Source organism: Erythrolamprus reginae, chromosome 11 (assembly GCF_031021105.1).
Source record: "Erythrolamprus reginae isolate rEryReg1 chromosome 11, rEryReg1.hap1, whole genome shotgun sequence".
NCBI lineage: Eukaryota > Metazoa > Chordata > Lepidosauria > Squamata > Dipsadidae > Erythrolamprus > Erythrolamprus reginae.
The window spans coordinates 20,776,614-20,800,284 of record NC_091960.1 but is presented as its reverse complement, the minus strand read 5'-3'; the positions used below and the strand labels follow the sequence as shown (position 1 = coordinate 20,800,284).

Genomic DNA, 23,671 nt, shown 5'->3' with positions numbered 1-23,671 from the left:
ATAAATTTTAAAGTCACCAAGGTTAGAGACCCCTGCTCTGGATATACTCAATTTGAAGCCAATATAAGTTATATCTTGGGATATAACTACAGTATTTCACCCCAATATTTTTTTTTAATAGCTGACATTTCAACAGGATTTTTTTTTTTACGTTTTATCATTGGGATTATTTATTGTGCAGAGAATTCATTAGAATTCAAATAGAAAAACCGAGATCCAGAGTAGTCTTTCTTAGACACATTCTAAGGCATTTGTGATTCCTCACTGGGACTTTTGCTCTCATCAAATCTTCTTGAGTGAGAGTTACTATCAACTATCAGAGAATTGATGCTTATGGAATAAAAACCTAAAGCTCCTTTAATGGCCTGGAATTAGTTGCTTTCTCTCTTTTTCTGTTCTCATGAAATGCATTTCAGTTTTGGGGAGCAGTTTTTAGACACGAAGCTCTATTTGAGGTCTCATCATCTCTCTACCATAAGCCCCTGGCTGTGATAATAATTTGTGGTTTTATCAAATTGATTGTGGGCTGGTGGACAAATTCAAAACTTTCTATTGAGATGGAAATGGACTAATTCCACATTGCATGTAGATTTGTAGTTCTTATGTTGGGACGTTCGTCTTATAGCTCTGTCCTCCAGTGCTGGATTTATAAAAGCAGGTGAAATGTCGTAGAAGTTCCAAGTGTACTTTCAATATCTGCCTGACTGCAATAACATGCATGCTATTCTTAGGATCACATCATATCTCTCTTGTCTGAACCATTATAAAAATACTGAAGCTGTTTAAAAATCCCTAGTACGTTAACTTCACTACACGGGGAACAGAATTAATCTGATTTCTATTTCTATTTCCCTGCTATCTTGTTCCAGTCTTTCAGACCAATGGTGCCTTATCTAAAGTAGGTGAGATGTCTCCAGATGTGGCAGTGTCTGATCCATGTTCTTTTATACCATGGGCTTCATTATACAAACCTTTCCATAATGCATCGTCTTGCCTATTTGCCTAGGTGTATTTTTTCAACTAGTGTGACTTGCTAAGCAAGCACTGTTCAGTGTAGACCACGGCTTGAAGCTAGCAATGAAATATTTTCCAGGAGCTGCTTAGCTAAGATGAAACACAATTCAAGACCTTACAAGCACAGACTGTTTTGAGGGTCAGCAATCAAGACACTGGAAATGACAAAACAAGTCCAAACCAAAGAGATGATTACAAGCAGATATCCAGAGAGGTCTAAGGTCGAGGTAGGAAACCAGACCCCAGAGATTCTGGGTTGATGGCAAGCTTGGGGGCTGTAAAACAATTGTCTGGAGCACTGGGGATTGTTCAAACGATGCTTCTATGCTTTAGAGAAGAGGGTTGAATTGCTGCCTGAGTTGCCAACTATCTGGGGAAATGTGCAAGGATCCTTGGATAAGCAAAACTTCAGTCTCAAGAATGTGGTTGGTCTTTGAAGGACTCTTCTTGGTTCAGGAACCGGAAGAAGAGTGGACTTGTGCACTTCATTGACAGTAGCTGCTCTTTCTGCGGCAGGATTTCTTGGACCAGGGCAAGCTTCTACTTGCCTTGACAGTTGTACTTTCTTCAGGCACTTCATGGACTCATTTTCTGCCGCTTCTTCAAAGCTGAGCCCCTTCTGGAGAAAGAAGCCTGTCATCAGTTGCATAAAATCTTTACTGGCTTCCTTTGCTTATATTTTAAATAATTGTTGTGCTAAGTAGTATCCTTTAGAAGAATTGTCACATTGGCTCTTCAAATCTCAGAGACACAATTTGAGGAAGGAGGCACAGTCCTGCTATTCACTCAAAATTGTATTTGATAGGGCAAATTGTGCTGATTCAACAAGATGAACCATCACAAGGCTTTCATAACTTTTCTACTTTGAAAGCAGTCCTCGATTTTCTGCAAAACAGACGACTGAGCAATTGACCCCATTTTTGTCATTAGAGGCAAACTTTGAGTTAGTTCTGCTTTGCATTTTTTTAAAAAAAAACTTTTGAGAATTGCATTTATTCAAACTCAGATTCAGGATGCGGTCATACTAGGCAACATTTGTTGGTTTAGAGGGGAATGCCAGATGACACCTTTTCTGTCTTTTTGCCAAGAAAAAACATTCAAAAGTGAACAAGACAGCATGTCTCAGGTGTGAACTCAAAACCAATATATTGCTTATTCTGGAAAATGTCACAACAGACCATACATGTAGAGAGCAACAGAAAGTTGTGTGTTCAAGAAGAACAAGGCCAAGATAGCATCATCAGCTCAGCTCCCTGCTTTGATACCTGTAGATGGGTTTGGTCTGGTGAAATTGTACGGCTACAGAAATTCCACATCCAAAAAATTGCTGCAGGTTAATGTTGCTGAAATAAGTTACTAATATATTTACATATGCTTTTTTGACGGGTGTGACAGGATTCCCATCAACACATACTCTGGAAATTTGTCATCCTTGTAAGGAAGAAAATTAAATGCTGTCGGTTTTATTTCCTTCTTGAGAACTTCCCTTGTGTTTCATCCTAGCTAGAGTTAGAGAAGGACCCATGTTTTTTTTACCTATATAATACACCTAAGAAGTAAAACAGTTTCTTAACCTTCAGTTAAAATGAAGTGTGGATAGCTAAAAGGAGTTCTTTGCCAACTGTAGCATTTCAATTTAAGAGCTACTTCCAAGGCTGTCTAGTATTCAGAAACTAATCAGTAGCTTTCAGAATGCTGCCGCTTCAACGCTTAATCCGTCAGCTTTTTACTGTCCCTATAGTCCATGGAAAAAAATTAAAAATAACAGGAACAATAAAGAAATTGTGGTTTTCAGTAGTATCTCCCCTGAGTATTTGCAACAAATTTTGGTAGGCACCTTCATGAAAAACTTCTGTAATTCTCAATTTTGCTACGGGAACTGGTCATCACCGAGAGACCAGATTGCTACATAAAACACATTCATACAACCAATAATCCAGCCTATGCAGATTTACACAGAAGCAAAATTCCATCAAATGTTTGATTTTTAAAAAAAACAACAGATTAGTTGGTTTAGGATTGCAGCCTGGTTGGATTAAATTGAAAACAGTTAATAAATGGAGAGACTCCATACTCAACCTTTTGAGAAATCCTATGAACTTTTGAAGGGCTTCCATATTGGCCTAGTACATATCTTCTTGTTACGTTTCATCTTCTGCTTGAAAATTGGTTGGTTTGGTATCTTGCCTTTTAGGCTACAAATCATTTCAGACACAATGAGGACAAAACGGAATAATGGCCCCATTTCAGTTCTTTGCATATGGCTTGCTAAAGTAGCATCAAGGATCTGGTATCTAAAGCAGGAGTGTCTGAAGGAGGAGACACAATTAAATTTTTCTAAGCATAACAAAGCAAAAAACATGAGTCTTAATATTATTTGAAGTTAACAGTCAAATGCACCCTTTGGAGCTCTTTCTTCTTCTGCACCTTTGGCCAATCCTCCTATTCTTCTCCAGATATGCAACACAAACAAAATTGCTTTCTTCAGGATTTGAAACCCAGGATATAAGCAGGAAGTGAAATGTTGACAGTTCCTGCTGGGTGGGAAGAAGGCCGTACTATACAAATATTGCAGAGGAATCCATTAAGCACATGGCAAGCTACATAAGGTCTGAAAATGCTACATTCCTTTAAAAAAAATTGTTAGCAGTGGCCGCATTCCACTTTTCCCCCCTTCTTTTGTTTTTTTTAAAGAAACACTAGGCGAACAAGCCAAATCCAGAGATGCCAAAAGAAAACAGGATTGAGAAAGAAAGAAAACCTAACATGCTCTTTTTAAGTGGGTTTAGTGGTTGAGATTCTGTCTAAGATGTTTCAAACATGAGAAACAGTTTACTCCTTTTCACAGACCGTTTTCTTTGGGGTGATCATGTAACAGTCTTGAAACTGGCAATTTTAAAATCAAATTGTTGTTGTTTTTCCCTTAATACGTGTTTCTTTTCTTTCCCTTCCAATTCCTCCCCGTCACCTTCTGGATTTCTCCTACTTTGTCCATCCAGAGTTGGAGGGTCAGACATGTTTAAAGTCACTGGAACAGTTTTCTCTTCTTGGAGGAGGAGGAGGAAAAGGAGAAGAAGAAAGGGTGATGGGAGGAAAAGACATGGAATATTTACAAACCATGCTACCGGAAGCCGTGGTAGAACAAGGCATTCTCTGTTGTTGAGTATTGTCTTCTTTAAGGGCAAGAAGGGCTTATTGAACTCTCTAGTGAAGACTGAGAAAGGCGACGAGTAAGGGATCCAATGGTGGAGTCTGCCAATGAGGAAGTGGGAAAGAGCTTATACCAACCTGTCACTACACTAGACAGGTCCAGCTCATCTAGGACAATCTGAGCCATTCCCATGAAGCACTTGTGGTCCATGCGACCATAATCTCCCCAGACAATTACCTAAAGGGAAAAAGTAAGACAAACTGAATTATCGAGAGAATCCAAGAAAGGAGAAGCAGAAGAGTAGAATACCTTAAGAGGGTCAAGTAGAAAGCAAGGAGGCCTTTATCAACCTCCCATAAATAATCCTTGGGGTCGTTTCTGTTTTTGGCTAACAGCTTGGTTCTTCATACTATATAAATCATTAACAGCCTAGTCCTGCTTATGCTAACTAACCTTTCTTTTCTTTTCTTTGTATCTTTTCTTTTATGCACACTGAGAGCATATGCCCCAAAGACAAATTTCTTGTGTATCACAATTGGCCAATAAAGAATTCTATTCTATTCTATTCTATTATATTATATTCTACAGTGGTATCTCTACTTATGAACACCTCTAGGTACAAACATTTCATGGTACGAACTGGGTGTTCAAGGCTTTTTCTATTCACAAACCATTTTAAATTTATGAAGCCTCGCTTCTCTCTTGGCTGCTGCTGCTGGCTCCAATGATCGCATGGGAACTGGAGCCAGGCTTTGCCGTGCTGGGTCCCCACACCACCATCACTTCTGCTAGAAAATGGTACGTCCGAGGAGCTTTCTGCAGCCGCCCTGGAGTGGTGTGTGGATAAAGCAAGGCTAGCGGGCTGCTTGGAGAGGCAGTGAAAGGGGACATATGAAGGAAGCAAGGCATCCATCTGCCCCCTTTCGCTTCTTGTCCAAGCACACACACCCTTTCTTCCTCCATAAGTCCCCTTTTGCTGCCCCTCCCCTCCATTTGCCTTGCTTCTAAAGTTTTGAATTTTCCTAATGAGTTTGCACACATTATTCACTTTTACATTGATTCCTATGGGAAAATTGCTGCTTCTTACGAACCTTTCTAGCCTGGTCACGGAACGAATTAAGTTCGTAAGTAAAGGTACCATTCTATTCTATCCTATCTTATCCTATGCTATCCTATTCTATTCTTTCGGTTCCAAAAGTTATTCTTAAATATGATAGGGAGTGGTCTATTTTGCCTCTCGAAGATATTCCTTTAAACTGATTAGCATAAACCTTGCAGCCTTTAAAAAGTGAACTTTGCATTCTGTCAATCATTGACTATCCTGGAAATGGGAAAATATATGCACTTGCTTAATTGATGTGGATCACAGTTTTTAGGGGATATTAAAATGCCTTTTGACTGGTAGTCCTAGGAGCTACAGTATTTAAAAATGATGAATGTTTGAAAATACCCTGACATGCTTCTTCAATTATTAGTTAGGTTCTTCATAACCTAACTAAGTGCAGTTAGTTGTAAAAATTGTCCCCCATAGCATCAGTTTTTAGTCAGTGTACAAAGCCAGAAGGAGCATTAAAATTGATCAATTGAGAAGCACCATGATTCTGGTATCCTTTTAATATTATCTTAAAATTCTCCAACAGTGGGAGTTATTAGGAATCTGCCTTTTACTCTCCTCTGAAATCTAGAATCAGCTGTCATTTTTGGCTTTCCCTAATTGAGATCCTGAAAGGGGAGAGATGGAAAATAAGTATATCATAAATTGTTCTTTCAACCCAAAATTAGTCAATAATTTTTAACTCCCATGCCTTTAACAGCTCATAATTTATGGACAGTTGTCTTTTATTCATTTTATTTATTTAATAATCAAATATACATGGCCATTCAACTCACATAAAGTGACTGGGCACCATACAACCAATCCTATGAAATCCCATTGCTCAAAATAAAAATCTTGCTTACACCGAGATCTCAATTGAGATTTCACAGAAATATTTTCCTGATTCTCCAACCAATTATTATTTCCTTCTTCAATATTGTGGAACCTGTGTTTTTCCCTGTTTAGCACTGAACAATACCTCCCTTGATTTTTGGAAGTTTTCCTTAGCAATACCTGAAAGGCCATTTATTCCTCATTTTTAACTGCCTAATTGAACTTTGAACTCAGCATCTTTCTGAAGCCAAACATCTCCATTTTTATCTAAGTTGGGACTTCACAGAAAATTAGATTTTAAAGTCAATAGTCGAGGCAATTCATGGTAACCATCTTCTTCAATTTCAAGTACTGTATCTTCATAGCATTCAACCTCCCTACTGGGACCTTCAGAACCTCTCGTGGGAACTATACAAGTTCTTCAGATGAAAGCAGCTAAAATCTTATTTCTGATGAGGACACCAGAGACCCTTTTCAGAGGACAAACCCAACAGGAATCTCTCCCATAGCCGTACAGATTATCTACTTAATAGTTACCAGAATTTCTACTGGACCTATACAAGTTGCCTGTCTAAAACTTGGCAGAGGGTTCTCTCCCATGGGGACATGAGGGGACTGCTGTGAGGGCATCTTAGTAGGCCTGTGGCTGAATTATGGCTTTGAAAGGCATGTGGGCAGAAGGAGGATCCTCTTACTCTTCAAAGAGACGAGGAAAGCATTCACCTGTAGCATTTTACCCTGAGGGCCCTCATCAAACAGAAGGGCCTGCTGGTAGAGTGGGTCAAAGTTCTTCTTGACGCTCTTTGTTTTCTTCTTGGCCAAGCAAGCCCCATTTTCCAGCAGATACACCTTAACGTACGTGGCTGTATTGGCAGAGAGGGGGAAATAGAGGCAGGGAGATTAATAATAGCTATTTTGCCCCAGGCTGAGATGTTTTCAATGTTTTACTAGATGCCTCTGGAGAAGTAATATGCGTGCATTCATAGCAAGGCTGCTTTGCCAATAAAAGAGAATATTTGTAGCTCACGGTTGAAATGGGGAGTCTCATTTCAACTGTGAGCTACAGGGTTGATGCTCTCTGAGCTTGGTTGTTTTCTTGCAGAGGTTTCATTATTTGACTCGATAATATCATAAGTACTATGGTAGTTACTGAACATGTTATCTAGTTTGGGTAATGAAACATCCACAAGAAAACAATCAGGCTCAGAGATCATCAAGGACCCTTCAAGAATGCTTTAATTCTTGCAATAACATTTTTGGCTGGCAAAACCCTCTACAGCAGGGGTCTTCAAACTTGGCAACTTTTAAGACTTGTGAACTTCAACTCCACGAGTCTTAAAGTTGCCAAATTTGAAGACCTTTGCTCTACTGGTATTCCTCAACTTATTACAATGCTTAGCAATCATTCGACTGTAAGTTACCACAAATCCATTTTCAAAATTCTGATGTTGGGCTTCCCTTGCGGTCATGTGACCTCACTTGAGGTACTTGGACATTTGCAGCATTCCTTGGTCACATGACTGTGATTTACAATGATTTCACCAGAAATTAGATTTTGATTCTGGTTCTGGCACCAAAAAAAAAAAGATGCCCTGTAATAAACAATGGGCTTGCTTAATGACCATGGTGTCACTATTGTAAAAAAAGTCATAAAATTTGGCTTGGTAACATGGTGACCCATTTTATGACTGTCCTGATTTGTAACTGTAATTGCTAGATTCAGCTATGGTCATATCTCAAGGGCTACCTGGATGTGCCAAGAAACTGAAATCAAATTTATTGGATTTAAGAATAAGTTCTCAGTCCAAGGCCGTAGATATTTTATTAATAATATATGTGATTAAATATATTTTAATGCAATTATCTATTATATTAAATGCCAAGTTAATCCAGTATTCCAAATTCAATATAATATGGATATACCAATATTGTGTTTCCTTGAAAATAAGAGCCTGTCTTCTATTTTTTTGAACCCTGAAATAAGTGCTTTGCCAGTTGGGCTTATTATCAGGGGATGTCTTATTTTGGAGTGAACAAGGTAGCTGTGTATAGGGCTTCAACCCACTAAACAGGAGTATAACAAGTAGGTACACAAAGATACAAGTATTTCTGATTTATTGTAGAAAAGGATTTTAGTTACTTCTGTGTGTTAAAATGGGAACTCCATTTGTATCCGGGAATTCAATTCTGAGCAGTTCAAGGTTGACTCAACCTTCCATCCCTCCCAGATCAGTAAAATGAGGATCCAGATTATTGGAGGCTCTGGAAACCGCTTGGAGGGGGGTGTAAAGCACCCCTCTCTAAGGTGATCTTCAAATTACTTTGCCAGTTTCTCCTGCATGATCTGTGTAAAGGGATAGAAGTGAGTCTCTTTTGGCAGGGAAGGAATTTTCAATCTACTATTTCCTGTATTTTATCATAGGATATATGTTTATCCCACGCATGTTTCAATTCAGTTACTGTGGATTTACCAAACAGGTCTTATGGAAGTTTTTTCCAAGCATCTACTACTCTTTCAGTAAAATAATATTTTCTCATGTTGCTTCTTACCTTTCCCCAATTAACCTCTGATTGTGCCCCCTTGTTCTTGTGTTCACTTGCCTATTAAAAACCCTTCCCTCCTGAACCTTATTTAACCCTTTAACATATTTAAATGTTTCGATCATGTCCCCCCCTTTCCCTTCTGTCCTCCAGACTACACAGATTGAGTTCATTAAGTCTTTCCTGATAAGTTTTATGCTTAAGACCTTCAACCATTTTTGTAGCCCGTCTTTGGGCCCATTCAATTTTATTAAGAACAGACATAAATTAGACGATTGATTTTCTATAAATACCAAGACTTGTTCCAGGCAGCTTTTCATTTTATTTCTGTTCAGTCTTATCGGGAAGGGATTACTTACAAGGAAAAGATTTGGCAGCTAGTTTGGGCGTGAGGTCTCGAGCTTCTATCACTTCCACTTCTAGCTGTCCATTCCGGTCAATCATCGCAATATGGACATCGCCTAGGAAGCAGCAATAAAGTCAGCATGGACAAAACTCAAGAGTTTTGTGCTGTCTACATGTGATTGTGTAAAATAAAGAGGAAAAAACAGCATGAAAGGAAGAAAAGTATTCTTTTTTTAAAAAAGTCCCAAAACAGTTGGCGTGCATCCATCTTTAATAAGCTTTTTGAAAACTGTCTTTCAAACTTCAGTGGATTTTTTTTAATATAATAAAGAATAGCCTTTTGCCCTTCACACCAATGCCCTACCCCATTTCCATGTGTGATTGGGGTATCTTGGCTCATCTTAATGTTTTGTGATAGATCTATATTAGGAGACCTTTCTTAAGTTATGGAAATCATGGAATCGTGAAGGAGATGTTAGGATTCTCCAAATATTGCTGAATTGTACATTCCAGGAAATCTAAGAAACATGGTAAGAAAACAGAAAGCCTATAAATTTAACTCATAAATAGAAATAAATAAATAAATTCAATAGCACCTGGGGAATCCCAGATTCTTTATCCATGAGTTTTTACCAAAATGAATTATGTTCTCCTTAAATGAACATGGAAAATTAATTACAACTTACCTTGATCTATTCACATAGAAAGATGAATCAAAAATAGTCCTAGAATATTGTGCATACACTGAAGCAACTTTAACAACCTGAATCCCACTTCAATTCTAAAATTTGCAGATGGCCAAACCTGACTCATGTCAAATTTATTCAAATATTAGACAGGAACATTTTCAAGGACTTATATAGATTCTACGCAGGTTATCCGGAAAGTAAGGTTACAAGGCACATAGTTCTCACGGGGAATGTTCGTGGGGGGAGTTGGTATTACTATTGTGTAGCAGGAAACCAGCAGAAGAGAACAAGCAGTGCCAGTGGTCAGTAGATCATTGACTGGCATTGTGGTGAAGGTTAGAGATGAGCATCCTCATTCTCCAGTGCACTGCAAAGGAGAGTCCAACATGGGTGATTCTTCAGCATTATTGGTAGGGACTAAGTTAAAATTAGCATATTAATTATGTCCCACCCTCTAGCTGCCCCAATAGGTCAGTCTTAAAAACTGAGTCATAGTGCAGGGACATATGAGTTTTCTCTCCTAATTTATTGTATTTTTTCTTAGTTAATAAAATTTGTTTTTCCTTTCTTAACAGGTAAAAGAAGATGGATAGAAGATATCCTACCATCTCCTGGAGTCTGGGCCTCTGCCCTCCACGGGTATCGCCCTCACCATTCATCCCCATTAGGGCCACTACTCCTCTGGAGTATTGCCTTGCACAGGGAGTCGTGTGGGTGGGGTCCCTGTCCTGTGCGGTGATACCCTTTTGGCCCAGTGACCAAACAAACAAGCTGCAAGCATCATCGGGAGATTGAGGAGAGGGAGATTTGAATCGTGTGTCATTTTGAAGCCTCTAGATGGCCGTTGCCCCTCCTTCCCCTGTCGCATGTATCACTGCCGAAATCACCTCAGAGCAGTGGGCAGAACCGTGGTGGGGGTGGGGGTGGGGAAGCTCTCAAAGGCCACCTCCCTCGTACGAGAATGGGAACACAGAGAGGGCAGGGTATGAGGCAAATCTTCTAAGGGTTTTCGCACTGCTGCTAGCCAATCAGATAAGAACAGCACAATCGGCAATTTACACAGCAGGCATGCCCGCCATTTTGGGGCAGTCTCTCCCTGATTGCTGTTGTGCCTGCGATTTTGGAGGCACCACAACCTACGGAGGCTCTGGAGGGTCCTTTGACAAGTCTCAGAGTGGCGCCCACCATTTTGTGGGCGGTTTTTTCCTCACTGACACACAGGGACACCATTTAAATTCACAGTGCTTATCACAAACATGGTTTCACAGCATTTCCTCAGTTCTCTCAGTGAGTGATGCTATCCTGTTGCACCTATGGCTGGCCAGTCTCAGATTAGCCCGTCAGAAAGGTCCAACAACATGACCCCTAAGATAAAGGATAAGGGACATGGCCCCAAATCCAAACCAAAAAGTTCACAGGCCTCCTCTGCCCTGAGGGAGGCCAAGAAAAAGATCAAAGACCTTGAGGCACAGCTGGAAGCAGCCCAAAATCAGGCTCTGCCCCTAACAACCTTACCTCCCGCTCAGCCATTGAATCTCCTGGCCCCGGCAACCTCACCAAGAGCGCTTCCCAAGATAAGCGGATCTGTCACAGATAGGGATTTATTTCCTGATCGCCAGACCATTTTGTTCCTGCCGACAGAGAGGCCTACCAGGCCAGATCTGGCCTTAACTAACCCTCAGGTTTGTCAGCATCCTCTCCAGGGACTACAAAGGGCACACACACCTTCAGCCACCTTCACGCTAGCAGCTGCTGGAATGCACACCTCCCAAGACTCTTGGCAGCACATGTCTCCATCCATTCAGGACATACTTGCTACCGCCTACTCCCAGGGTATCACTGTAGGGGTCCAGCAATATTCATTACCTGCCCCATCTCGCCCAGTTCATAAGTACATTTGGTCAGTTCCTGCACCACTGCCTTCCCTACAAGACTCTCTTCACAATGATTCCGGTTGAGGGAACCTAGCACTGACCCAGAGGACGACCTGTCCAAAGATGAAGGTACTTCTCCGGAGCACCCTGTTTTCACTGGGCTCTTCATTATTCTGTACATAGTTCCCTCTAAGATGCGCTGTGAGCTGGGGCGCAGGCAAATTCCAAGGACGGCACACCTTTTTTCAAGTTAGTGCACAGGAACCCGCACCATTTCTCCCTGCCTGACAGCTGATCTGCCCCTCCCAAGCTGTGGGTGGGGGAGAAACCCCCGGCTTCTCCGGCTCTGGGAGGCTGCAGTTGCGTGCGCCCACCTCCCCTGTGACCTCAGAAGAAAGCAGAACATGGCATCCTTCCCTGCCAAGCATCACGGCCACAGAGGAGGGGCAGAAACTTTTACAAACATTGGAGCCCAGCTTGGCTCCTACCGCGGCGGTGGCTGCAGCTGTGGCGGAGGCTGCGGCTTCTCCTATTCCTCCTCCTCCTGGCTCCCTGAGTGGAGGCAGAGACAGAGGCAATAACCTCGGTGCTTTCTATGGCCATGTGGCTGGGCTGCCCGGAGGGAAGCGGCAGCTCTGACCCAAGGAAGGAGTCGCTGGCGGTAGACACAGGGTGGGAGGAGAGGGAACCAGGAAGCAACCGTGAAGCCCAAGACCAGCCACAGGATGACACTCAGCCAGGAGCGCCGGGACCGCGCAGCCATGGTGGGAGCAGCCACAGGATGGGGTGGCACCATGAGAAAGAAAGAGGGTTCTGTCCCGCGAGGAGACACCCAACGAGCTACGGGTCCCGCCGCCTTCTTTCCTTCTGCCTCTTTCTCCTCATGCAGCTCAAGCCTGCCTTTGTGAGTCTGCCCTGGCTTTCACTTCGCCCCACAATTTCCCCGCAATTTCATCCAGGCTGCCTCTTGCCTCTTTTTGAACTGTGGGGAAATTGCAGGGTGAAGCAAAAGCCAGGGCGGGAGAGAAGCGCAGGGTGGGGAAGGAGGAGAGCCCCTCAGCGCTTCCCCTCCGCCAAGCTGCCTGCTTGTCCTCACGCCTCATTGCTACCTTCTGCCTTTTTCCAGGGACCTTTGGAAGGCACCCAGGGAGGGGGGGATTGGGGGTGGCTGCAGCAGCTTCTCATCCTCCTCATCCGGCCGCTAACGCTCGGCCGGCCCCTCTTGCAGTCCCTTCACCGAGGGCGCTTTTGTCCCAGGCTGTCAGCGAAAGAGTTACAGGAGAGGTGAGGCAGGCGTTCTTCTCACAACGGAGGCAGGATTTGGAATGTTGGGCATGCGTGCGTGCGCACTCCCCATCCCCCTGCCAGCCCGCCCGGAACATTTAAAATAAGAAAAACCTTCGCCGGCCTCCACAGAGAAGAAAGGAAGAGAGAGAAAGAGAGAGAGAGAGCAACAGACAGAGCAAGACAGAGTGAGAAAGAGAGAGAGAAAGAGGGGGGGCAAGAGGGAGAGATAGCAAGAGAGAGAACAAGAGAGAGAAAGTGTGTGAGAAAGAGAAAAAAAGCAAGAGAAAGAAAAAATAAGAGAGAAAGAGTGAGAGAGAAAGCAAGAGAGAAAGAGAAAAAAACAAGAGAGTAAGAGTGAAAGAGAGAGAAAGCAAGAGAGAGAGAGAAAGAAAACAAGAGAGAAAGAGTGTGAGAGCGAAAGCAAGAGAGAGAGAAAGAAAAGAGAGAGAAAGAGAATAAGAGAGAGAAAGAGAGAGCAACAGACAAAGTGAGATAGAAAGGAGAGAGGGAGAGAGAAAGTGAGAAAAAGAGAGAGAGAGCAAGAGGGGGAGAGAGAGAGAAAGAGAGAGAAAGAAAGCAAGAGAGAGAGAAAAAAGGGAGAGAGACAAGAGAGGAAGGGAGAGAAAGTGAGAGAGAGCAAGAAAGAAAGAGAGAGGAAGGAAGAGAGTGAGAGAGAGTGTAAGAGAGGAAGACACTTGATTTAAAGCATATGGTAAAAGCACTTAAATAACAGAGAGAGAAAAACCTAGCCCTCACCTTTTTTATGTTTTTGTTTTTGCTGGTTGTTTTAGTTTTAATAATAATAGATTTTGGTTTTGTTTTATTATTAATTTCTTTTAATAAAAAAGGGATTTTTTTCTTATTTATTTATTTATTTATTCTTCTATGCCGCCCAGTCCCAAAGGGACTGCTGCTCAGACACTATACTTTTCTGCCCACACCGAAAAAAAAATTAGAGGGAACATTGATTCCATATATTGCTGAACAAACAAATGGTTGCCTTAGGCACTGCGAGTAAACAGTCTGACCCATCAGTGGACATACAACCGGTTACACGTCTTTTCACTGATGCCACAAAAGGACTCTGACCATATTATTATTTTTTATTATTATTATTTATTAGATTTGTATGCCGCCCCTCTCCGTAGACTCGGGGCGGCTCACAACAGCAATAAAACAATTCATGACAAATCTAATAATTTAAAAACATTTTAAAAAACCCGTTATTAAGCAGACATACACACAGACATACCATACATAAATTGTATAGGCCCGGGGGAGATATCTCAATTCCCCCATGCCTGGTGGCAAAGGTGGGTTTTAAGGAGTTTACGAAAGGCAAGGAGGGTGGGGGCAGTTCTAATCTCCGGGAGGAGCTGGTTCCAGAGAATCGGGGCCGCCACAGAGAAGACTCTTCCCCTGGGACCCGCCAAATGATATTGTTCAGTCGACGGGACCCGGAGAAGGCCAACACTGTGGGACCTAATCGGTCGCTGGGATTCGTGCGGCAGAAGGCGGTCCCGGAGATATTCTGGTCCGATGCCATGAGGGGCTTTACAAGTCATAACCAACACTTTGAATTGTGACCGGAAATTGATCAGCAACCAATGCAGACTGCGGAGTGTTGGTGTAACATGGGCATACCTGGGGAAGCCCATGATTGCTCTCGCAGCTTCATTCTGCACGATCTGAAGTTTCCGAACACTTTTCCAGGGTAGCCCCATGTAGAGAGCAATAGAGTAGTCGAATCTCTAGGTGATGAGGGCATGAGTGACTGTGAGTAGTGAGTCCCGGTCCAGATAGGGCCGCAACTGGTGCACCAGGCGAATCTGGGCAAACGTCCCCCTCGCCACAGCTGAAAGATGGTTCTCTAATGTGAGCTGTGGATTGAGGACACCCAAATTGCAGACCCTCTCTGAGGGGGTCAATAATTCCCCCCCCCAGGGTTATGGACAGACAGATGGAATTGTCCTTGGGAGGTAGAACCCACAGCCACTCTGTCTTATCCGGGTTGAGTTTGAGTCTGTTGACACCCATCCAGGCTCCATTTTTTGCTTCGAGGGCCATAACTTCCAATACAGGACAATGCCCTTTGGCCTGTCAACGGCCCCGAGAACTTTCACAAAACTCCTTGATGTGCTTACGGAAGATCTCTGAACGTGCTCACTACGCCTGATGGTGTATCTGGAGGACATTATAATTCTGTCCAGGAGTTCTCGGCAAGCACGGACAGACCTTGCGGAGACTATAAGGACCTTAAAAATACAGGGCTTTATGATCAATTATCATAAAAGCCACTTGGACCCAACAAACATCGACACACTGACTTGCAAGGTTTACCTCTCCACCGAACGTCAGGAAATATCAGGACCATAGTAAATTACCTACAACACCAGAAGAGAGTACCTTTAGCTTTCCTGTCCCACGCCAGACCTTTGCAATGGTTCCTGCTCCCATTCCAGAGGGCGTGAATCAGTCACTCCGCACGGCCAGTGTCAATCAGTGCAGAGGTTCGTTGTGTACTTCCTTGGTGGAACTCCATGGTGCTATAAAGACGTTCCCCTTTCCTGTTACATCAGGAAGTGACCATAACGACCGGTGCAAGTCTCTCGGGCTGGGGTGCCCTTTCCACCTTGCATGTGGCCCAGGGATTCTGGACTCCAGAAGACCTCTCTGACATCAACATCAACTTTCTGAAACTCCGGGCAGTTTTCCTGGCACTGCAGAGCTTTGCACATCTGGTGGAAGGATGACACATGCTCATCCTGACAGACAATGTAGCCACGCATGCCCATGTCAACCATCAGGGGAGAACAAGATCAGGCCGCCTCATGCAAAAGGCCCACACCCTTTTCACCTGGGCAGAAGTACATTTAGCCTCGCTTCGAGCTGAGCACATCTCGGACATCTCAAACATCCAGGCGGACTGGTTGAGGCAAATAATGCTCAACTCGGCGGAATGGAGTCTGAGCCCAGACTTATTTCAGGACATCATCTCCAGGTATGGGAGACTGAAGATGGATCTGTTCGCAATGCATCACAACAACCAAGTGCCAAGATTCTTCTCCCGTTTTCCATCTCTGGGGGCAGAACACATCAATGCATTGCACTCACCTTGGCTAGAGGGCCTGCTGTATGCATTTCCCCCGGTTTGCCTCATCTCCTGGAAAAGGTGGAGGTCTTACTGGTGGCACCATACTGGCCCAGATGCCTGTGGTTTGCCAATCTCATGGACTTGTCGATCGCCCCTCCATGGCACATTCCCTGTCACCGAGTTTCCCTGACTCGGATCAGTAGTCCACCCAAGACCGCCAGTGGTAGAAACGTGTCATGTGGCACTTGAGGGGGACATGAGGAAATAACATTTGCCGGACAACGTCATCAATGCCATCCAGGCATCGCGTCAACCATCAATCACTCAGATTTATCAGGCCACTTGGGCAGCTTTTTGTAAATTCTGCAGGACTCGAGATATTATTCCCCAGTCCTCCTCTGTTGTTCAGTTACTGGCCTTTTTGCAGATGGGCCTGGACAAGGGGCTAGCGCCAATACCCTCCGCAGACAGGTTGCAGCCATAGCTACTGCCCTTAGATCGGATCACCTTTGACCCATTTCACACCATCCATCAGTCAGGGATTTCCTTAGGGGGGTCATCAAATCTGCGTCTGCTGACAGTCCATCATTTCCCTACCTGGGACTTTCCCTTAGTCTTGCAGGTGCTCAGAGCCACTGCTATAGTTTAAAATGGCCTTTTTGGTGGCAAGGGGAATGTCAGAATTGTCTGCATTATCGGTGAGATGTGACCTGTGCGTATTTCACTCTTACAGAGTGGTCTTACATCTAGATTCAACTTTCTTAACTAAGGTCAATATGGTTTTTCACCACTCTCAAGACATCACCTTACCGGACTTTTGCACTCATGGGTCACACCCATTGTATTTGAGATGGCACAAACCTGATGTACAAAGGGCTTTAAAGATCTATGTTCACCATGCGAAACAATTCAGAAAGACTGAATCTCTGTTTGTGTCCTTCCTCCTATCATCAGTGGGTTCAAGTGTGTCACCTAAGACAATCAGCCAATGGATTAGTTCCTGTATAATAACAGCATACAGGACAAAGTCTACTCCACTTCCTGCTGGCATTACCGCCCATTCCACCAAGAGCGTGGCCACCACAGCTGCTTGGGCCCTGCAGGCATCTATTGAAGACATCTGTTGCACGACGACTACGACCGCCTCCATAACCTTCATAAAACACTACCATCTGGACTCTTACGCTTTGGCCGAAGTGGCATTTGGATGTAGAGTGCTGCAAAGGGTGTGCGTTGCTCCTGCGCCCTGGTCAAGCCTTCTCCCGCCCTGGTTCCGTAAGCTTGGGTATATTCCATGTTGAACTCTTCTTCACAGTGCAGTGGAGAAGAACCAATGAACTTACCTGAAAGGTCTTCTCGATGCACTGCAAGGAGAGTCCAAGCCCTCTCGGCCTTTTGGCCCAGGGGTGAAATTAATAGTTCTGTTATAGTTAATAAAGTTCTTGTTTTTGCACTATTTCTTCATTTTTATTGACTGACCTATTGGGGCAGCTAGAGGATGGGACATAATTAATATGCTAATTTTAACTCAGTCATTAAGGCTAAAGAATCACCGATGTTGGACTCTCCTAGCAGTGCATTGAGAAGACTGTTCAGGTAAGTTCAAGTGTTCTTCTGTTTCCCTCCAAGTATGAAGTGTGTGCTGTAATATGCTACCTGAATGCTAAGGGCATGAACACTACTGCAAAGGGTGCCCAAGATGCTTACTGAAGCACACAAAATCGATAGAGTCAGTGCTGCCCGAGAATCTCTTGACCATTTCAAGATTGAAGGTGAGGCTTTTCTCAACTGTATAGTCATAGAAGATGAAAGTTGGGCTTATCACCATACTCCAGAGAGCAAACGTCAATCAATGCAGTGGCACCATGCCCATTCTCCTTCAGCCAAAAAATTCAAAACTCAGCAATCAGTGAGAAAAATCTTGGCCACCCACTGCACACAAATCTTGGGCACCCATCACAGCAGCATTCATGCCCTTAACATTCAGGTAGCGTATGAAATCGCACACTTCACCCTTGGAGGGAAATGGAATGGGGAAGCTCATCTCTAACCTTCCCCACAATGCTAGTCCACTACTGATAACCTACCCACTGGCACTGCTCATTCTCTTCCGCTGGCTTCCTGTTACACGATAGTAATATCCAGGGCCGCCGATAGACGGGTATTACTGGAACTGCTGTCCCGGGCCCGGGGAAAATTGGAAAATTGGGGGGCCCCGGGCCCCGGGGCCCCCCAAAAACTCCCCAACCCCGAAGAGAGCCTCAATAATGGGGGGGCGGGCCCGGCGCTTCTCCTGCTGAGCCCAGTCTTCTCCCGGTGGCTTTCGACTCCTGCAAGGCTGGCCTCGGCTCCCCTTCCCTAAACCCCCGCCAGCCCCCTCCTTCCCTTCCCGCCCTGCCCTCCTTCCCCGAGGCGTCCCTTGCCCAGCTCTTCCGGCGAGGGTGGGCCTCCGCCCGCGCAAAAAGCATCCTCCCTCACACCCAGCGCCGGCCATGGGGGCTTCCACCGCCGCCTTCCGCAAGGCCCCCAGAGGAGCCGCGTGGGTCTCCAGACTTCTCCTGGTGAGTCACCGCGGCAAGGATGCGGGCGAGGGAGAAAGGGGAACCCGGCGCCTTGCGGTAGAGGGGTAGTTGGTTTGTGGGGAGCGGGGGAGGGAATTGTAAAAATCACAATTTCTTGCGTTGCTTTTTCTTTCTCTCTTTCTCTCTTGCTCTTTCATTCTTTTTTCTTTCTCTTGCTTTCTTTCTCCCTCTTTCTTTCTCTCCATCCTTCCCTCCTTCCATTTCTTTCATTCCCCCTCTCTTTTTATTTCTCTTTCATTCTCTTTCTTTTTCTTTCTTTTTCTTGCTCTTTTTCTTTCTCTCTTTTACCTTCCCTTCCTCTATTTCTTCTTTTCTTTCTCCTTCCTACCTTCTTCCCTCCCTCCCTTCCTTCAGTCCTTCCTCTCTTACTCTCCCCTTTCATAAGTTTCCTTCCTTCCTTCCTTCCTTCCTTCCTCTGTTCCTGTCCCTTCCCCCTTTCTTTCTTTCTTTCTTTCCTTCCCTCCCTCCATTTCTTGCTTTCCTTCTCCTTTCTCCCTTCTTTCCTCCCTCACTCCCTTCTTTCACTCCTTCCTCTCTTACTCTCCCCTTTCACACCTTTCCTTGCTTACTTTGCACCCTTCCTCTGTTCCTGTCCCTTCCCTCCCTCCCTCCTTCCTTCCTTCCCACCCTCCGTCCATTCATTCACCCATTCCTCTCTTGATCGCCCCTTTTACAATTCCTTCCTTCCTTCCTTCCAATGTGGGCCCGGGCCGGCAGAGTAGTTTGCTTTTGCACCCCGTCTCGAGCTCCCTTGGTGCCAACCCGGCCCTCCCCACTTCAGAGAGAGGGGGGAGAAAGAGAGAGAGAGAGAAAGAGAAAGAGAAAGAGAGATAAAAAGAGAAAGAGAGAGGGAGGGAGAGAAAGAGATAGAAAGAGACAAAGAGAGGGGGAGAGAAAGAGAGAGAGAAAGAAAGAAAGAGAGAAAGGGAGATAAAAGAGAAAAAAGAGAGAAAGAGAGATAAAAAGAGGAAGAGAAAGAGAGAGGGGGAGGGAGAGAAAGAGAAAGAAAGAGAGAAGGGGAGAGAGGGAGAGAAAGAGGTAGAGAAAGTGAACGAGAGAGGGAGGGAGGGAAAGAGATAGAAAGAGAAAGAGAGAGGTTGGGAGAGAGAAAAAAGAGAGAAAGAGATAGAAAGAGAAAGAGAGAGAAAGGGAGAGAAAAAGAGAGAAAGGGAGAGAAAAAGAGAGAGAAAGGGAGAGAAAAAGAGAAAAAGAAAGAAAAGTAGAGAGAGAAAGAGAGACAAAAAGAGAAAGAGAGGGAGAGAAAGAAAGAGAGAGAGAGGGAGAGAGAAAAGCAGGTGGGGGGCACACCTATTTTGCCAGCCCTCGGATGGGCCATAGGGATCCAGTGTATGTGGAGGGAAAGGTCCCCAGCTTCTGTTCTGCAGAGGGGAAGCCAAAGCCCCCGCATGGGTTATGCAGAGTGCCAGTGTTTGGGGCAAGGTGGGGGGTGGGGGTCTTCCTTAACCCCCATTTCTTTGGTGGGACTAAGAGGCCTGCCCAGCAGGGCTGATGTGTTGTGGAAGGTCTTGTTGAGGGAGACCAGTGGAGCCCCCCCCCCGCTCCCATCCCCAGGGAAGGGGGTTCTGGCATCACTGCCACTGGCTTTGGAAAGAAGCCCCCGGCCTCTTCAGGGGGTGGAGGGAGGGGTCCGTAGCACAGGGCTGGACAATGGCTGAAGACAGTTGACTGCAGCTTTCAGAATTCCTCAGCCAGGAATATGAAGAAGACAGTTTGAAAATTTAAAACGGAAGGAAGGAGGGAGGGAGGGAAGGAAGGAGGGAGGGAAAAGAAAAAGAAGAGAAAAAAGGAAAGAAAGAAAAAGAAGAAAGAAAGAAAGAAAGAAAGAAAGAGGAAGGAAGGAAGGGGAAAAAAACCAAAAGAGAAAAAAAAAGAAAAAGGGAAGGAAGGAAGGAAGGAAGGAAGGAAGGAAGGAAGGAAGAAGGGAGGGGGCCCCCAGACACTTAGGCTGTATGGGGCCCCAAAATTCCTGATGGCGGCCCTGGTAATATCAACTTCCCCCGCAAACATTCTCCACGGGAGCTACATGCCTTGTAACCTTACTTTCTGGATAACCCTCGTATTATGACTTATAACCTTTATGGTCACAAATTTCATGCAATACTAGGGTTTTGCTACAAAAATGTAGAGTAGGAAGCAATATTTCTGAACCTTGGCAGATGAAGATGTATGGACTTCAACTTCCAGAATTCCCCAGCCAGGTGTCCTCAGGAATCATGTTTACATTGAAGAAGATTTTATTAGAGATCATAATTAGACAGGTTCAAAACACACTTGGCCATAAATTATGATTTCTAAACTACGGGGGCAAAACACACTTTATGGCCCAGTCAGAGGCAGGTTTCTATGGATGCAGTCCAGTGTGCTGCTCTGGTCATGGACCGCCAATTGCACAATTTGTGCATGATGGCTCTGGTGCTGTTTTTGCCAGTCCATGCATGACTCCATCTTTTATCCTACTTTTTGGTGATTTGTTTTGCTCTCTGAACATTGCACCGAGGCTCTGGGGGAAAATTGCGCAGAAGGAAAATGCGCAGAAGGAAAATTGTGCAAGGGGACACATGCACGAAATGTCATTATGCACATGCAGCGCACTGGTAGGAAGGTAAGAGGAACTTGCCCCTGGACCCAGTATATATATGTGCACACTACACAGTCCCTCACAAAACATGCACCCAGGGAAACTGTCTGTTAAGAAAGATCCAAATGGGATTCTCCTCCATCAAGTGACCCTGAACCTCAAAAGGGCTGAGTTGGTCAACAAAGATTCACTCACCCATTGGTGGAGTCGCCAGTGTTTGTCGCCCTACAATTTGCGCTGGTCCAAGGCCATCTAGGAAGTCACTGAACTGGCTTTCAACTCCCAGCTTGGTTGTGGGAAAAATAAATCTGGAGGAAAGGGTGAGAAAGACAGTGTGTGAGAAGAAAAAGACATAGCCTGAAAGAACATGCAGAAAAGAGATTCATCCTGCTCCAGTTACATTTTGTCCCAGAGTATTCTTCCTCCCTTTATATGAGACGGGCCAATAAAGTACCCAAAAGATATTTCGGGTTTTGAGAGTCTTATCTATCAGCTAATATTAACAGGATATTTTTCCTTTAAAAAAAATTGGAACACTTGTTTTTAGATTCTCTATGAATTGTCTTTATTCCATGATTGCATTAACCAACAGCAAGACTTACGTGCCATCCGAGCTGTTGCTGTTAGTACTTCCATCGGTTGATTCCCGACTGCCTTGACGCGTGACCCTGTTTCTCATCTCCACAGCAATCCCAGTTTCGGTGCTGCGACGAATGTTACTTCGAAGTTTCTTTAAGCCACCATCTAGGGGTAGAGAAGTCACATAAATAAGAGGATGAGGCAGTCCGTGGGCATCGTCTCACAGCCAGGAAAGGAGAGGACCTGTCCTACAATACTTTCAAGGAGATCTATTGCTGATATTGGTTTGTTTATTTCTAGCCCACCTCTAGCCTTTGGATGGAAGCAAAGGGCTCCAGTCTTCTACGCTTTCAAATGAAAGCGAGCCTGTTTCAATGAAGCAGAAATACTGATTTGCCTCCCCTCCTTCTCTCTTTGTGAAATCATCAGAGATTGAATCTGAACAGTTGCCATGGGCAGATATGTCTGCTTTAGGATTAGCATGCACAGATAGTGTTATTGGGTATCTGCAAAGCCTGTGTCCCAGTGAGGGACAACTCCACAAGTCTTCTGCCTTCTGTTTGCAAGCAAACAAAGAAGCTAGGATGAGTAGTCACTGTCACATGTTTTTACCTCTGGGAAGCTGAGCAGATTAGACCCAGAAGGAGAGATAATAATAATAATAATAATAATAATAATAATAATAATAATAATATTATTATTATTATTTAGATTTGTATGCCGCCCCTCTCCCCTGATCTGATGAAATACTTGTATGCAGTTGTTTGTTGTATGTGATTTATGGTTTGGCTTGGATAGACTCCCACCACATCAGTGAAATATAAATACAGTAGGTGTCAGCCAGGATATTTAGAATAAAGAACATACAATAATAGGGTTGGAAGGGATCTTGGAGATCTTTTAGTCCAATCCTGCTAAGATATTCATGAACTGGGAGAGCCAATGGTTACAAGGTCAGCCAATGAATAGGCATAGCAACTAAGTCAGCCAATAGGAGCTAACCATTTCTGAGTCTGTGCAGAGAGTCGAAACTAAAACTTAAGCTTAAGGCTGGGCGTGGCTCTCGGCCCACTTTGTATTCTCTGTGCTTGGCTGAAATGAAACTAACTCCTGCTTGTGTATACTTGAAGAAGAACTCTGCTAATGCTATTGTAAATTCATCTGTTACTATGTTTATAAAGAAGTTTATGAACCCAGCTGAATAAGTCATCTGTGCGTGCTTCTGGTTTTTATTTTTATGCAACAAACTTTAATAATTAAGACTCTATACTAGAGGTCTTCAAACTTGGCAACTTTAAGACTTGTGGACTTCAACTCCCAGAATTCTCCAGCCAGCATAGCTGAAACATAGCATAGTTGAAGTCCACAAGTCTTAAAGTTGCCAAGTTTGAAGACCTCTGCTGCATATTGTTCTATACAAGTGGATGTCCAGTGTCTTGAAAACCTTCAGTGATGGGAGTACACACAACTTCCGGAGGTGAGCCATTCCTCTTGACAGGAAATTTCTCCTTAATTCTAGGTTGAATCTTTCTTTAATGATCCTCATCCCATTATTTCTTGTCCTGATCTAAGGTGCTTTGGAGAACAGTCAAACGTCTTTTCTTTGTGACAGCTCCTCAAATATTGGAAGACAGCTATCATGTCACCCCTAGTCCTTCTCTGCCTTAGGCTAGACATATCTAGTTCCCTCTATCATTCCTCATACGATTTAGCCTCCAGATTTGTTGAGATGCTAGAAAGAGTACAGACAGAAGCAACAAAGATGATAAATCTTTGTTGCTTTTGCATGTACAATTTCTAGCACAGAAAAATTCTCAATACTTAGTCAATCAATCAGTTTCTCAACTTTTAGTCAGCCAATCAGTTGGTTGCAAATACAATGGAGGACATACATTCTAGAACAGTGATGGCAAACCTATGGCACTGGTGCCACAGTTGGCATACAGAGCCCTATCTGCTGACACACGAGCCATTGCCTTAGCTCAG

The 23,671-nt window shown here is 44.1% G+C and overlaps 1 protein-coding gene across 1 annotated transcript in view; it reads right to left on the bottom strand.

Annotated features, from left to right (window-relative positions):
• Positions 1-4,151: 4,151 nt before the first annotated feature.
• The window catches only part of LOC139174264 (regulating synaptic membrane exocytosis protein 3-like), a 163,626-nt gene continuing 144,106 nt past the window's right edge, over positions 4,152-23,671 (bottom strand). Inside the window, exons 3-7 of the mRNA XM_070764532.1 lie at positions 21,709-21,850; positions 21,302-21,414; positions 8,996-9,097; positions 6,819-6,958; positions 4,152-4,402 (exon numbers count right to left, since the gene is read on the bottom strand). Coding sequence (XP_070620633.1) covers positions 4,190-4,402; positions 6,819-6,958; positions 8,996-9,097; positions 21,302-21,414; positions 21,709-21,850 — 710 coding nt within the window. The 3' untranslated portion in view covers positions 4,152-4,189. The remainder of the gene's footprint in view (positions 4,403-6,818; positions 6,959-8,995; positions 9,098-21,301; positions 21,415-21,708; positions 21,851-23,671) is intronic.